The sequence below is a fragment of the Pteronotus mesoamericanus genome, unplaced genomic scaffold (assembly GCF_021234165.1).
Source record: "Pteronotus mesoamericanus isolate MK-2021 breed Mesoamerican mustached bat unplaced genomic scaffold, CSHL_Meso_final contig_20, whole genome shotgun sequence".
In the NCBI taxonomy this organism is placed as follows: Eukaryota; Metazoa; Chordata; class Mammalia; order Chiroptera; family Mormoopidae; genus Pteronotus; species Pteronotus mesoamericanus.
Genome location: NW_026555085.1, coordinates 3251742 through 3265337, shown reverse-complemented (window position 1 = coordinate 3265337; position 13596 = coordinate 3251742). Strand labels below are relative to the sequence as shown.

At 42.1% G+C, this 13596-nt stretch overlaps 1 protein-coding gene across 1 annotated transcript; it reads left to right on the top strand.

Annotated features, from left to right (window-relative positions):
• Positions 1 to 1715: 1715 nt before the first annotated feature.
• On the top strand, positions 1716 to 5168 carry LOC129066989 (HLA class II histocompatibility antigen, DM alpha chain). Its single transcript, XM_054568700.1, has 5 exons — positions 1716 to 1900; positions 3112 to 3384; positions 3940 to 4218; positions 4446 to 4571; positions 4931 to 5168. The coding sequence occupies exons 1-5, from the start codon at positions 1813 to 1815 to the stop codon at positions 4933 to 4935; spliced, it is 771 nt and encodes a 256-aa protein (XP_054424675.1). The 5' UTR covers positions 1716 to 1812; the 3' UTR covers positions 4936 to 5168.
• The last annotated feature ends 8428 nt before the right edge of the window (positions 5169 to 13596 follow it).

Here is a 13596-nt window from a genome sequence, read left to right as displayed (position 1 = left end):
AGGAAGTTGCAGTTTCACACCCCAGGAGATTATAGCAAAGTGCTCCACCACAGGGATAAACAGTCCTCCCTCCCCCCGCACCGCCTCCAGCACCAGATTGTTGGGGGGCCCAGGGAGAGGTGCTGGACCATAGAGGCCTATTAGTCTAACTAGAGAGTGTAAACCTATTCAAAGCCCGCAAAAACTTGGGAAGTTGACTGGTTCTTTTGAGAAAGTTCCTGGCCCATCCCAAGCCCAAACTAATATAACCCCAGGGGAACAGAGAAGCACGCGCACACTCTCTCTCTTCCCTCCTCTCTTCTCTATTGCTTGTGACCCACGCTCACACAGTACATGCACCTGTTCTCTTCATGGCCATGAAGCCTTAGCCATGTGGCCCTGGCCTCCAGGAGAAAGCCTGAATACCATAGTACAGCAATGCACTGCAGCTGGAAACACACTAAACTCTCTGGCTGTTGGCCTGGACTGTGCTTTGATATGGAGCAGAAACTGTGGGCAGCAGCCTTCATCTTGGCCCTACTGAAGACAAGATTGGACTTCTTTCATGGTAAGATAGACAAAGAAGGGACACTGGGAAGTCAAGAGGAGCACCCCCTTAATTGTACATCATCAATAAACCCTACCAGAAAGCCACATCCTCCTGTGTGGGTTTCAGGAAATTTTTTGCCTTTGGACTCCAAAAGAGTCCCACGTCTATTGATAACTTGGGTTCTTAACGTTTGTTACCTAAATCACGGCTATATTGCAACAAGAGGGCAGCGTGTGCGTGCAGCTCTTTATTTTGGTGTCATATACTACAGACTTGTGACCAACAGTTTTGCCTCAATTCTTTCTAAGTTCCATTGTTTGAAATATCAGAACAATTCTTTTTAATTGTTGAAATGGTTGTTCACTCTTCAGTTTTAGTATCACCATCATCTGCTAAGTACAAGCCAGACCCTCCTTGTGGCAAAACAGGGCTTATGTGATCTGGTTCTAGCTCATCTTGACACTCCCCAACCCCTCCCCAAGACCGAACAGGGACAGAGGAGTGGTCTCCACAACATTCACATATGACTTCACAGGTGACCCCACAGGAAGGTGCTCTGAATGCCTTCAACTTTTACACATTTGCCTGTCCCTCAACCTGGAATGCTTTTCTCTCCCCTCATGTTCTTTTAGTCAAATTGTTTTTTCTTCAAGGCTCTTAGAAGCCTTCCTGAAATGCCTCACTTATTCCTTCAACTTATAAAATTACTACTTCCAAAACACTTGGCACATTCGTATTTAAATACATTATATTGTGTATTTATTGACCCTCCCTCCAAACACATACTAGATTTTTAAGCTTTTGAAGGCAGGAATATGCCTTATTCACCCATGTATTTCCCAGCACTGCAGAATGCACTCAAGCTGATGATGGAAGGAGGAGGGGGCCTGGAGAGGTCCTTGAGGGTGGGCAGAAAGCAGAGGCTGAAGAGCCCTGTCGGTTTGCTGTGGGAAGAGGAGATTCACCGGCAGGGCACAGGGTTAGATTACAGGCTGAGACTGTAGCCGACATTGAGAGGGGTCCCCACCAGGAGGCAGACATTCCTGCACGCCTACCCAGCCCAGTTACACACCCTATTCTGGCCTGGTGAAAGAGCAGTCTTCAGGAGGTTGCTGGCCCCGGCCCTCTCTCCCCAGAGACTGGTGATGTAAAAGCCTTCACTTCTGTGATTGGTTTAGCCAAAATGGCAAGTGAACTATTGGAAGTGAGCTGTCAGAACATGCTCTCGGGACGGAGTCTGGAGAGCTGGTGGGCTGCTCCTAGCTCACAGTGTGGGTGAAGTGATGGATCATGAGTGGCGCCCCGGACCTGCACTGCTGCATATGCTACACCTTCTGTGGCTGCTGCCCCACTCCTGGACCGCCCCTCAAGGTATGACAGCATCTCCCCTTTGCTTCAGTCCTGTCGGGGCTCGGGCCTAGGGAGCCAACCCAGAGCACTGGAAGAAGAGCCCTGTGCTTAATAAGTGGTTAGAAGTGTTGTGGGATAGTGAAACTAACAGATTTGGGGAAAAGCTACTATGGATGGATGGCTGACAGTGTCAGGGGTGCTTTACATATTTCATTTAAGAGTCTCTTGAAGCACAAATTATAATATCCATTTTCAGATGAAGAAAATGAGACTCAGAATTTAAGTATCTCATGCAAATTCACACATTGGAAAGTGGTAGAGCTGGGATTTTAACACTGTTCCACTGAAGGGTCACTATGTAGTCTGTAATCAACTCACCTTGGTTAATTGGTCCTTAATTTCCTTCTCTGATAAGGATGGGACAGAATGGAAGAATAACCTGGAAGATCCCTTTTACTCTGAATGTCTATTATTCTACGTGTAGGGTATTGGGTAGGTTTCCTGGTAGCTGGGAGGACTCCTGCCAGAAGTTTCATAGACTAGGGATTGTTTCTGGCAGCTATGGGGTCACTTCCCCTAGTCCTGTCATTGCAACAGCTGGACAGTTGAGCAAGGAGGGGAACATGTTTTCATAGAGGCCTGGTGCCAAGGAAGTGGTTGAAAAGAAGCCTGGAGGCGGTTTTTCAGTTTACCACGTGTGTCTGAGCAGAGGAGGGACAGTGTCATCTATAGCTTGGGGAGGCCATAACCATTTCTTCACTCTCCCTTCTAAGACTGGGGAACCCATCCAGGACCTCCACAAGTGACTGTGGTGGCCTGTGAATTAGACAGAGGTCTCCCCTTTGGGAGGATGCAGCCCTGTGCCAGGACGCATGTCTTGGTGAGCAGAATGCAGGCTGAATTTCAGCCTCCAGCTGCCTCCTTAGCTGGGTGCCTTTGAGCAGTGCACAAACCGCAACCAACACTGTGACACTTTAGACCGTAGACCACTTTTACTTTTTACAACTTTAGACAATTGGCATTTTCATGGGTGGGGTAGTTTGGAGAGATCCCAGTAATTTATTTTTCACCCATGCTAGGAGGGAGAGCCCAAATAAAAGACACTATGGGGGTTATACCCCACCCCTGCCCCTCTGGTTGCAGCAGGCCTGGCTGTTTTCTAAGCTAAAGAGGAGAAGGAGGAGGTCCCCCTCCCTGAACCCCACCCTGTCTCCTTTCCACCCCTACTGCAGGGTGGCGAGATAATCTGCAGAACCACACGTTCCAGCACACAATGTACTGTCAGAACTGGAGTCCCAGCCTGGGACTCTCAGAGGCCTACGATGAGGACCAGCTTTTCTCCTTCAACTTTTCCCAGAACACTCGAGTGCCTCGCCTGCCTGAATTTGCTGACTGGGCTCAGAAGTCTGGAGATACTTCCTCCATTTTCTTTGACAAAGGATTCTGCCAAGCCATGATCCAGGAAATAGGCCCAAAACTTGAAGGGCAAATCCCAGTGTCTAGAGGTCAGGGGCTTTTCAGGAGTGGGGTGGGGGCTGCATTCTTAACCTCATTAATCTGTACTTGAATTGCTTTCCTTCACAACTGCCCCACCTTTGGTGCCTGTTTTTGTTGTGGGTCAGAGACAAGTGCCCAGATGTAGAGGCATTCAAAGCTATTGTATTTATTACACTTGATGGAGTTAGCAGGGAGCAGTTGAAGACTAGTGAATATGTGTTTGTGTTACTGTGCCCAGCAAGATGGAAAGAAGAGAGTGGAAGTCCCTCACGATGCACCTGTGTTTTAATGAGAAGACAGCTTGTGATTAGATGCCATTGTGAGGACTGACAGGAAGTGCTGCAGGCAGTCAGGGTGGATGGCTGCAGGGTGGCCTGGATCTGGCTCTGACTCTAGGTCCGGCTCTGGTTCTCACCTAGAGGAAGACCCCCTCAGAGCCCCAGTGCCTCCCTCATCTATCCCCACAAAGCTTGTCCCCATTGACTCTGTCTCTGCACCCCCTTCAAACACTGTGGCACCATCTAAACTGTCCCTTTTTTCCCTTATACCTCAATCCTCCCCAGGGTTTCCTGTCACTGAGGTGTTCACGCTAAAGCCCCTGGAGTTTGGCAAGCCCAACACGCTGGTCTGTTTTGTCAGTAATCTCTTCCCACCCACATTGACGGTGACCTGGCAGCATAATTCAGCCCCCGTGGAAGGTGCTGGGCCCACTTTTGTCTCAGCCATTGATGGACTCAGCTTCCAGGCCTTTTCTTACTTAAACTTCACACCGGCACCCTCTGACCTTTTCACCTGTGCTGTGACTCATGAGATTGATGGCTGCACAGCAATTGCCTATTGGGGTGAGATTCTCCTCCCTGGACACCTGGTTCATTTGGGGACAAAAAGGGATAGACTCACGTGAGGGCTTTCTTTCTTTACTTGGACATTGTTTAGTCCATTGTCACTCAGAGCCAACCTCGGCCTTCCATGCCTCCATTTCTCCCTTGTCATCCCAGACACATCATTCTCCTGGGTGGGGGGCTCCCCAGCAAGGTCTTGGGGCCCACCCACTTCCCTTTGTCTCTAGTGCCCCACAGCGCACTGCCCTCAGATCTTCTGGAGAATGTGCTGTGCGGCATGGCTTTCGGTCTTGGTGTGCTGGGCATCATTGTTGGCTTGGTCCTCATCATCTACTTCCGGAAGCCTTGCTCAGGTGGTACATCGGGGCATCTGGAGGGGCTGGTGGGCTGTGGGAGCCATAAAGTGGTGCGTGGGCAGGCGTGCCAGGATTATCCCAAGCATGGGGAGGACTTAGAGTGACCCTCAGGCCCTTGGGTGGGTAGGATATATTGGGCACCCTGGGCATTCACCTTGTTGTGGTCCTAGTTACCCACACAGTTATGGGTGACAGAGATGGCTTGGAGTGGCAGAGTGATATGGGGAAGGATGCTTGGAGGTGACATGGGGTCAAGGAGAGATCAGTTTCTGTAGGGTGTGCTGCAGGCAGGGAGGGGCTCTTAGGGAGGAGGAGGATCCCCCTGATGGCTTTCCTCCCTTATTTTCTCTCCTCAGACTGATTCTTCCTGATCAGAGCCTGATGCCAACACCTTCGGCCATCCCAGCAGGGGGTACCTAGGCTTCTCACATCCTGCCTAGGGTTGCTCCTTCTTGGAGCAGAAGGCCTGGGACTCCCCCGGCTGTGCATGTGCCTGTACAGGTTTCTCAGATGGGGTCTCTGCTATCCCCAGGCTGGCATCCGGGGGAACCCAGAGTGACCTTTCCATCATGACCACAATCCTTCCCACTTCAAGGCAATAAATCTTTTTTAAACTCATGATGTTTGTTTCTGGATATCTCAACTTGAGTGAGTTCTCATTTCAAATTCAACATGTCTTAACCTGAACATGGCTTCTTGCTTTCTTTAGGGTCTGGGAATTGCTTTGGAGGAGGGGGTGGCATTAAGGTTAAGAATGAAATTATTTTGGTTTTGGTGAGGGAGTCTCTGTTCTTTGCATTGTACCAGAATCTAATCTAAGGGAAAACACCAATTCTTTTCAGAAGCTGGAGCCTCTCTGAACCACCTCATTTCTAAGAGCAGCATATGTACGAGTTAAGAGTATGGGCTATGAAACCAGAGTGCAGGGAATTCAGTCATGACTGCAAATTTTAGCTGTGTACTCTTGGATAAGTTACTTAACCTCTCTGTGCCTGGGAATCATATTCTGTAAAAGGATGATGATTACAGTAGTGCCCACATTAATAAGATTGTTGTGAAGCTTAAATAAATTACTATCTGTCAGATGCCTAGAACAGTGTTTGGCACATAGAAAAGGTGCTCAATAACTTAGCAAAGATTTTCACAGGGGAACTTAGCATCATTGACTTCTTTCTCTTTTCTAGAACCTGTTTTGAATCTACCTTCAAGTATTTTCTCCCTTTGAGATGTTTTTCTTTTCGCTTTACCATTCTACATCCATCTCTTATTGCTTCCTACTTCTTCCTAATTTCTACTTATTTTCCAACTTATCCAGAAATTCCTGCCAGTCAAACCTTAAAGCTGCTTTTGTTATGCTGTGTAATCTTAGATAATTTCCATGCCCTCTCTGGGCATGAAATTCCTCATCTGTAAAATGATGAGTTGAGGTTAGGTGTTTTCTGATCAAGCATTCTATTAGACTGTCACTTAGAATACCCAAGCAGCATTCAAGATGCTCTCTACTCTGGGTGCCCTTCCTTTTTTTCTTTTTCAATTTTTTTAAAAAAAATTTATCATCTTAACCATTAAAATACATATATTTTAGAGAGATGAGGGGGGGGGGAGAGAGAGAGAGAGAGAGAGAGAAACATCAATGTGATCAGTTGCCTCAATTGCCTCCTGATATGTGCTCCGACTGGGGATCAAACCTGGGACCTTTCTGTGTATGGGATTATGCTCCAATCAACTGAGCCACACTGGCTAGGGCTGGGTACCCTTCTAATAAAAAAAAAAAAAATCATCCATTCTTCCCAGCTGGAGTCCTGTTCTTCAATGAGTGTGTTTTCTCTCTCTTTCTTGACAGTATCATGTCTGCTTCATTCATTTAAGTGCATTTACTCAGGGTTTTTCCTCTCACCAGAATACCTTTCTTGTTCTGTTCTGCTTGTTCTTATCTTAACCAGCATTATAGATCCAGCCCAGGTTTGACCTCTTCTGTGAACCTCTGCCTAATCCTGCGGCCCTAATTAGTCTTTATTAAGCTCTTCCAAGACTTAGTGCTGGAGTCTTGGAAGCACTCAACCCGGGCCTTACTCTCAAGGATATTCTGCCTTGTTTCATATTTTAATTTTTTTCACTCAACTAGTTTGTAATTTCCATAATTCAGGGATAACAGTTTATGCTCCCACCAACAGAGCAAAGCAGTTCTTATTTTCCTTGATCATCACTAACACATGAGATTATTTGACATTCAAATGTTGTCAATATGGTGGGTGTAAAGTGGTATCTCATTTTAATTTGCCTTTCTCTCATTACTAGTGAGGCTGAGCATCTTATTATAGGGTTCTCTCTGTGTGAGTTGTTGATTCATGTCTTTTGTCTATTTAAAAAATTGCATTTTCTTGTGAATCTGTGGGGATTTCTAATATATTCTATATAGTAATCTTATGTCAGTATAAATATTGCAAATGTCTTCTTCCAGTTTGCTGCTCATAAGTTAAATTTATACACAGTTTTTTTCCCTAAATAGATTTAATTTTGACTTCAAAATCCTTATGGTTTGTGCTTTTATGATCTTAAGAAGTGCTTTCTAACCATAAGAAAATGAAGTTACAATTTTTGATGGACTATAAAGTGATACAGTAATACCCCATTTTTTCAATGAAAACATTTCAAAGGTTTTTTTGACAAATTTTAATATATAAAATTTTAGTGATATAGAATTTATAGGGAAATAGTCAAATAGTCAAACTACCTTTATTTAGTTACCAACTCACAAATTTAAATTCACATTTTATAATGTAATATATTAATGTAGGCATATTGCTATTTCCACTCTCACATTTCATAAAACAATTTTCTTCTAATTCTTCTCATGAATTTATTAATTGAGACCAGTTTAGGATAATGTATCTTCTCCAAATAGCTTTGAGAAAGTGGGCTTAATTTGAAAAGAAAAGGTCTTCAGGACTTATATATAAGGTAATTCCTTCTTTCCTGATGAATAATTTTGGGTAAAAATAAAATGCCCTTATATTATCTGGCTGTATATGGTATTCTACCGTGCTGTTATTAGTGGTATTGCTTTCCTTTCACATAGAGATCTTTATTGATCTAGAATTTTTCTATGTGGTGTAAGGATAAAACTTTCTTTTTCTCTAAATAGTAAATTGGTCTTTTTAATACCATTTCCCAAATATTCCATTTACTTCTAGGGATTTTATATCAAGTTCCCCTATATGCATGGATTTCTCTATGGATTATTCAGTTCCTGTGTCAGTATCATATTGTTGTAATTACTAAAGCTTTTTTAAAAAATTTTTAAATCATGTTTATTCTATTACAGTTGTCTCAATTTTTCTCCCTCTGCCCCCCTCTACCCATCCCATCCCAACCTCCCACTCCCACAGTCAATTCCCACTCTGTTGTCCATATCCATGGGTCATTCATACATGTTCTTTGTTTAGTCCCTTCCCCTTCTTTCCGCCATTGTTCTCCATCCCCATCCCCTCTGGTCACTTTCAGTCTGCTCCATGTTTCCATGCCTGTGGTTTATTTTGTTCATTAGTTTATTTTGTTGAATAGATTCCACTTATAGGTGAGATCATATGGTGTTTGTCTTTCACTGACTGGCTTATTTCACTTAGCTTAATATTCTCCAGTTCCATCCATGTTGTCACAAAAGGCAGGAGTTCCATCTTTCTTTCTTTCTTTTTTTTTTACATGCATATTGATTTTACTTATTTTATTTTTTAAATGTCAAAATCCATGATAAAATATTAAAAAATTTACATCCTTTATAAAGTCTTAGCAAGTAAAACATGACTCCAGCACAGAAATAATCAAGTAGATAAATGAAATAAAATGAGCATTCTAGAAAAAATGTATATGTCTGTCTAACAATGTAATGCATGATTAAATTGATATTTCAAATCAATGGGTAAAATAAGGTGCATGGACCACTATTACTTGAAATAAAACAGATATAGAGCCCTATTTCACATATTATACAAAAAATATTCAGGTGAGTTAAAAATCAATATGTAAAATCTCAGGAGTTTTAGGAGAAAATACAAAATAACATTTTTCTTACCCTGAAGTAAAATATTCAAACCCAGAAGCTATAAAGTAAAATATTGACAATATTACTACATTAAACATTTAAGACTATACAGTAATATACATATACAAAAGTTAAAGGACAAGTAATAGAATAGGAAAGTATTTGCAACACATCTAGAAAGGGTTAATAGTTTGGGGGGGATTTTTTAGGGAAAAAATTCTACAAATATTTAATCAAAAAATAGATAAAGAATATCAAAAAGTCATTTAAAATAAAGCTTTTTAATATTCTCTTCTTTATCAGAATTGTCCAAGATACTCATGGGCTTTATTTCCATGTACATTTTAGAATCAGTTTATCAAATTCTTCCCAAATCCTTCTATGATTTTGGTTGGGACATCATTTTGGTTAGGGATTTTGGTGGGGGAAATTGGCTTTTTCATTATTTTAGGATGCCCCATCCATGAAAATGATATGTCTGCTATTTCTTGAGATCTTAATTTATGTCATTTAACAAAGTTTTTTTTCCTATAAAGTTCTTATACTTGTATGTTAATTTTTAGATACATTAGAGTTTTTATTACTATTATAAATTATTGGCAATTTTCAATTATTTTTTATTGATTCCGAGGAATATAGGATTTAGAATCATAAATCCTGAGTTCAAGTTATGGTTTATTACCTCATATCTGGGTGAATCTGGGCAGTTACTAACCTCTCTCTGCCTCCATTTTCTCATAGTTAAAATGGAGCTAATACTCTTCAGGAGTTTTTGGGGCAAATCATGTAGAATATTCTCTAGTAGTTCAAGTAATTTGGCTGCAGGATGGAAGGAGGATGAACTAGTTACAGCAACTGTAACCCAAAGGTCAGGGTCTAGACTCGAGAGCAGGAAAGCCTGATAGGGGAGAGGGAGTGGGAGGCGGGACGGAGCCCAGCTGACAGACTGCAGAGCGGTGCCGTCCTCTGGTAGGTGCAGGGGTGCGTTGTTTTAAAGAGACATTGAAAGAAGTCACAAATGTGCTCTCATGCTATTGGTTTTAGATTAATGGGTTGAGCAAATTTTGAGTTTATAAAGTTCAGATTTGAGTTAAAACCATCTGTCCAGAAGAGGAACCTGAGAATTTGGAGGGAGTGACTTTAGGAAGTACCTGGAAGAAATTTATTATCATGGCCATAGTCTCAGGAAAAGCATGAAACCACATTTGTGACCTCCTTCAATGTGAAATGCCAATGACGTTATCATAGTTCATTTTTGTTTTAGCCGGCTCAGGCCCCTGGTGGACTTTGGATAGCACCTCATAATGTGGCCAGGCTTGTGGAGGCACATGCCATGACTGAGAACCAACCGCCTTCCTCATCTCTGACTCAAATTCAAACCCATGTTCAAGGCTCACCTGCAGGACCCTTCAATGGAGAGGACTTCCTGTCCACCACATCCACAATGATTTCTCTTTTTTCTTTTAAGTCCACTGGACTTACTGCTTACTCACCTTAACATATTCTCTTTGTAGAAGTTTATTCTTACTCCCCAACTGACCTCCAAGTGAATGACGAGTGATGGGGGGCAGACTCCGTATCTCCTAGCTCTGGATATCCCCTGTAGTGCTTTGCACCTACACACACCTTGGTTAGTACACTTTTGGCACCTGGGAAAGGGAGGACTCACTGCAGGGGCCCTTACGTAGTGGTAGTGACATTGGGGCAGCATCTGGAATGCTGGCTGGGGTTCCCTAACCTCTGCAGTCCTAATGCTACATAAATAGGTATAAAATCACCAGCAATGGACAGGGCAGTTGAAATAGTCTTTGGGTTGACTAGAGGTAGGGGACAGAGCTATGCCTGTAAAAAATAAAAAATAAGGTTAAGAGAAAGAGAGGAAGGATGAAACTGCTTCACTGAGCACAGGTCTCTGGGTTTTTTTGTCCTTCTTTATTCTAAAAATTGCTCTCAGTCTTCTCATTAATAGAGAAGTGAAATCTACATTTCTTGCTGCTCCTTACAGGTTTCACAACTTTGACTTCCAGAGCAGAGACTTAGACACGAGAGGGACTCCGCTCAGCACCAGTGCGCTGGCCGAGGGCCACACCGGCGCAGGCCACATGGTGGGTGAGAAGTCCTGTGCTAGGCCAGGCTTTGTAAACATTGAAAAGGATCCCAAGACCTAGTTCTTGGAAGATTAGGCTTCCTCCTACCTAGCGGGAGGAGGAGGACGTATGGGGGAAGTGTGTGTGTGTGTGTGTGTGTGTGTGTGTGTGTGTGTGTGTGTAGGAGATTTTGCCAGTTTGAAAACCGAAAGACAAAGTGGAAGAGACATTGGTTCTAAGAGCAAAAGGAATTCTGGAAGGCACCACTAACTGTGAGGGTCATCTAAGTCCCAGGAGATAGTGAGAATGTGGGCACACTCAAGTGTGTGCATGCGTGTGTGTATGTGTATGTGTGTGTGTGTGTGTGTGCCTCTAGACCTTGAGTGTGTATCTTTGGACCTATTTCCAAAACTGTAGAGTAAGGACAATTAACAGGTCTTCTAAGATTAAATGAGACAGTGTATAAAAGACCTGCTTAGTACAGAATCTGTCACAAAGTAGAAGCTCAACAAATCTTGGACCCCCACCCCATTTTCTGCCCACTCCAAAGCACTTCGTGGTTCATCAGAGGAGTTAGAGCCTAGAACAAGCTTATCACCAGGGTGAGGTTGAGAGTGCAGGTGGCCAGGAAACATGAGCACACCTTCAGTTAAGCTCAATCATATGAAACAAGTCTTTTGCTTCTGATATTCATTCATTTCAGTATTGCCTTTGGTTCATGCTGGTTTTTTTCCTTCTATTTTTTTTTTTATAAAGATCAGAAATTTCTTGGAGTCAGAGACTTTGGAGGAGGACAGACAAGTGAGGGCTTCTTCTTAATCCTCTATTGTTTAACTGGCTGTTAAATCACATCCAAGAGCTTTCAGAAACCAACATGAGAAGGGGCAGCCCTGAAATCTGTTGTAGAACAGAGAGAAACCAACTTAGCAGTGTAACTTTGTGATGGAAAAAGCCACCAGTGGTATAGTTCACAATAGGATCGAAGGATGAATTGCCATTTAAAAATCCATCTTTTCCAGGGTAATGGAAAAGTATTCCATGTTAGTGGATTAGAAGAATTAACATAGTTAAAATGGCCATATTACCCAAAACAATATACATTTTAATGCAATTCCCCTCAAAATCCCAATGTCATTTGTTAAAGAAATAGAACAAAAAAAATCATCAGATTTGTATTGGAACCACAAAAGACCCTGAGTAGCCAAAGCAATCCTAAGAAAAAAGAACGAAGCCAGAGGTATCACATTACCTGACTTAAAATTATACTACAGAGCTATAATAATCAAAAAAGCACAGTATTGGCAGAAAAACAGACACACATACCAATGGAACAGAACTGACAGCCCAGAAATAAAACCACAAGAATATGAGCAAATAATTTTTGACAAAGGAGCCAAAAACACACAATGGAGAAAAGAAAGCCTCTTCAATAAGTGGTGGTGGAAAAATTGCAAAGCACATGCAAGCTAGATTAAAGTATGTCCCCATATACAAAAATTATTCAAAATGGATCAAAGCCCTAAATATAAGATCTGAAACAATAAATTGCATAGAAGAAAACATAGGCACTAAACTTAGGAAAGCATTTTATGAATTTGACACCTAAAAGCAAAGGAAGTAAAGGCAAAAATAAGTGAATGAGACTATATCAAATTAAAAGGCTTCTGCACAGCAAAAAAAACCCCCAAAAACAACAACAACAAAAAAACCCAGACAACACAATATTGATTAAAAGGCAATTAGCTGAATAGGAGATGAAATTTGCAAATAACAGCTCCTACAAGGGGTTAATATCTAAAATATGTAAAGACTTCATATAATTCAACACCAAACAAACAATCCAATTAAAAATGGGCAGAGGACCTGAACAGATACCTCTCTCAAGAAGACATACATAACGCCAACAGTTAGATGAAAAGATGTTCAACTTTACTAGCTATTAGGAAAATACAAATCAAAACTACAATGAGACAATAGATAACACCTCTCACCTGTTAGAATGTCTATTTTCAATTAGACAAGTAATAACATGATGGAGAAGTTGTGGAGAAAAAGCAATCCTCAGTCACTGCCGGTGGGAATGTAAACTGGTATAGCCACTATGGAAAACAGTATGGAAGTTTCTCAAAAAATTAAGAAAAGAGTTACGATATGTCCCAGAAATCTCTCTTCTGGGTATCTAATTGAAAAACTTGAAAACATTTATTTGCAAAGATATATGCACCCCTCACCCTTGTTCATTGCAGCATTATTTACAGCGGCCAAAGCATGGAAACAACTAAAGGGTCCTTCAGTAGATGTTTGGATAAAGACTATGTGGTACATACAAGGAGGAATCCCCCAAAACAGGAATTTATTTATAAAAAATTGTGTATTTACTTTTACATGTTTAAACTTCAGTCACTTTCAAAGTACTCTCCATCTGATACATCTATCGTGATGTTTTTTCCACTTCTCAAAATAGGTTTTGAACTTGTTGATTTTGATGCCTTTTAGTGCTTCTGCCATTTTTTGTTTCGCCTCTTCCACACTGGCTAAACATTTCCCTTTGAGGAATTTTTTCATCCAGGGGAAACAAAAAAAAAAGTCATTTGGGGCAAGATTGGGTGAATAGGGAGGGTGGGGCATGGGGGTCATGCCATTTTTGGTCAAAAACTGCCAAACACTCAGAGCAGTATGGGGAGGTACATTTGTAAATCACCCATCATGAAATGGGCAAACATGTTGAAAGAGTCTTCAGAAAAATTCAATAAAGCCAAATGCAGCCTCTCACAAAAATGCCAGCTGGTCCACTGATAGAGATGGGTTCCTAGAACACTCACTCAGCGGGGAAAGCCTGTGGTACAAGGTGCCTGTCCTCCAGAAGATAATCCCAGTTTACTTTGGGTGCACC

What these genes read in the sequence shown, in the direction of transcription:
- LOC129066989 (XM_054568700.1), top strand. Translation starts at nt 1,813, where the DNA reads ATGGATCATGAGTGGCGCCCCGGACCTGCACTGCTGCATATGCTACAC. An exon ending in CTCCTGGACCGCCCCTCAAG is followed by an intron (nt 1,901 to 3,111) that starts GTATGACAGCAT and finishes CCCCTACTGCAG; the next exon opens with GGTGGCGAGATAATCTGCAG. An exon ending in CACAGCAATTGCCTATTGGG is followed by an intron (nt 4,219 to 4,445) that starts GTGAGATTCTCC and finishes CTTTGTCTCTAG; the next exon opens with TGCCCCACAGCGCACTGCCC.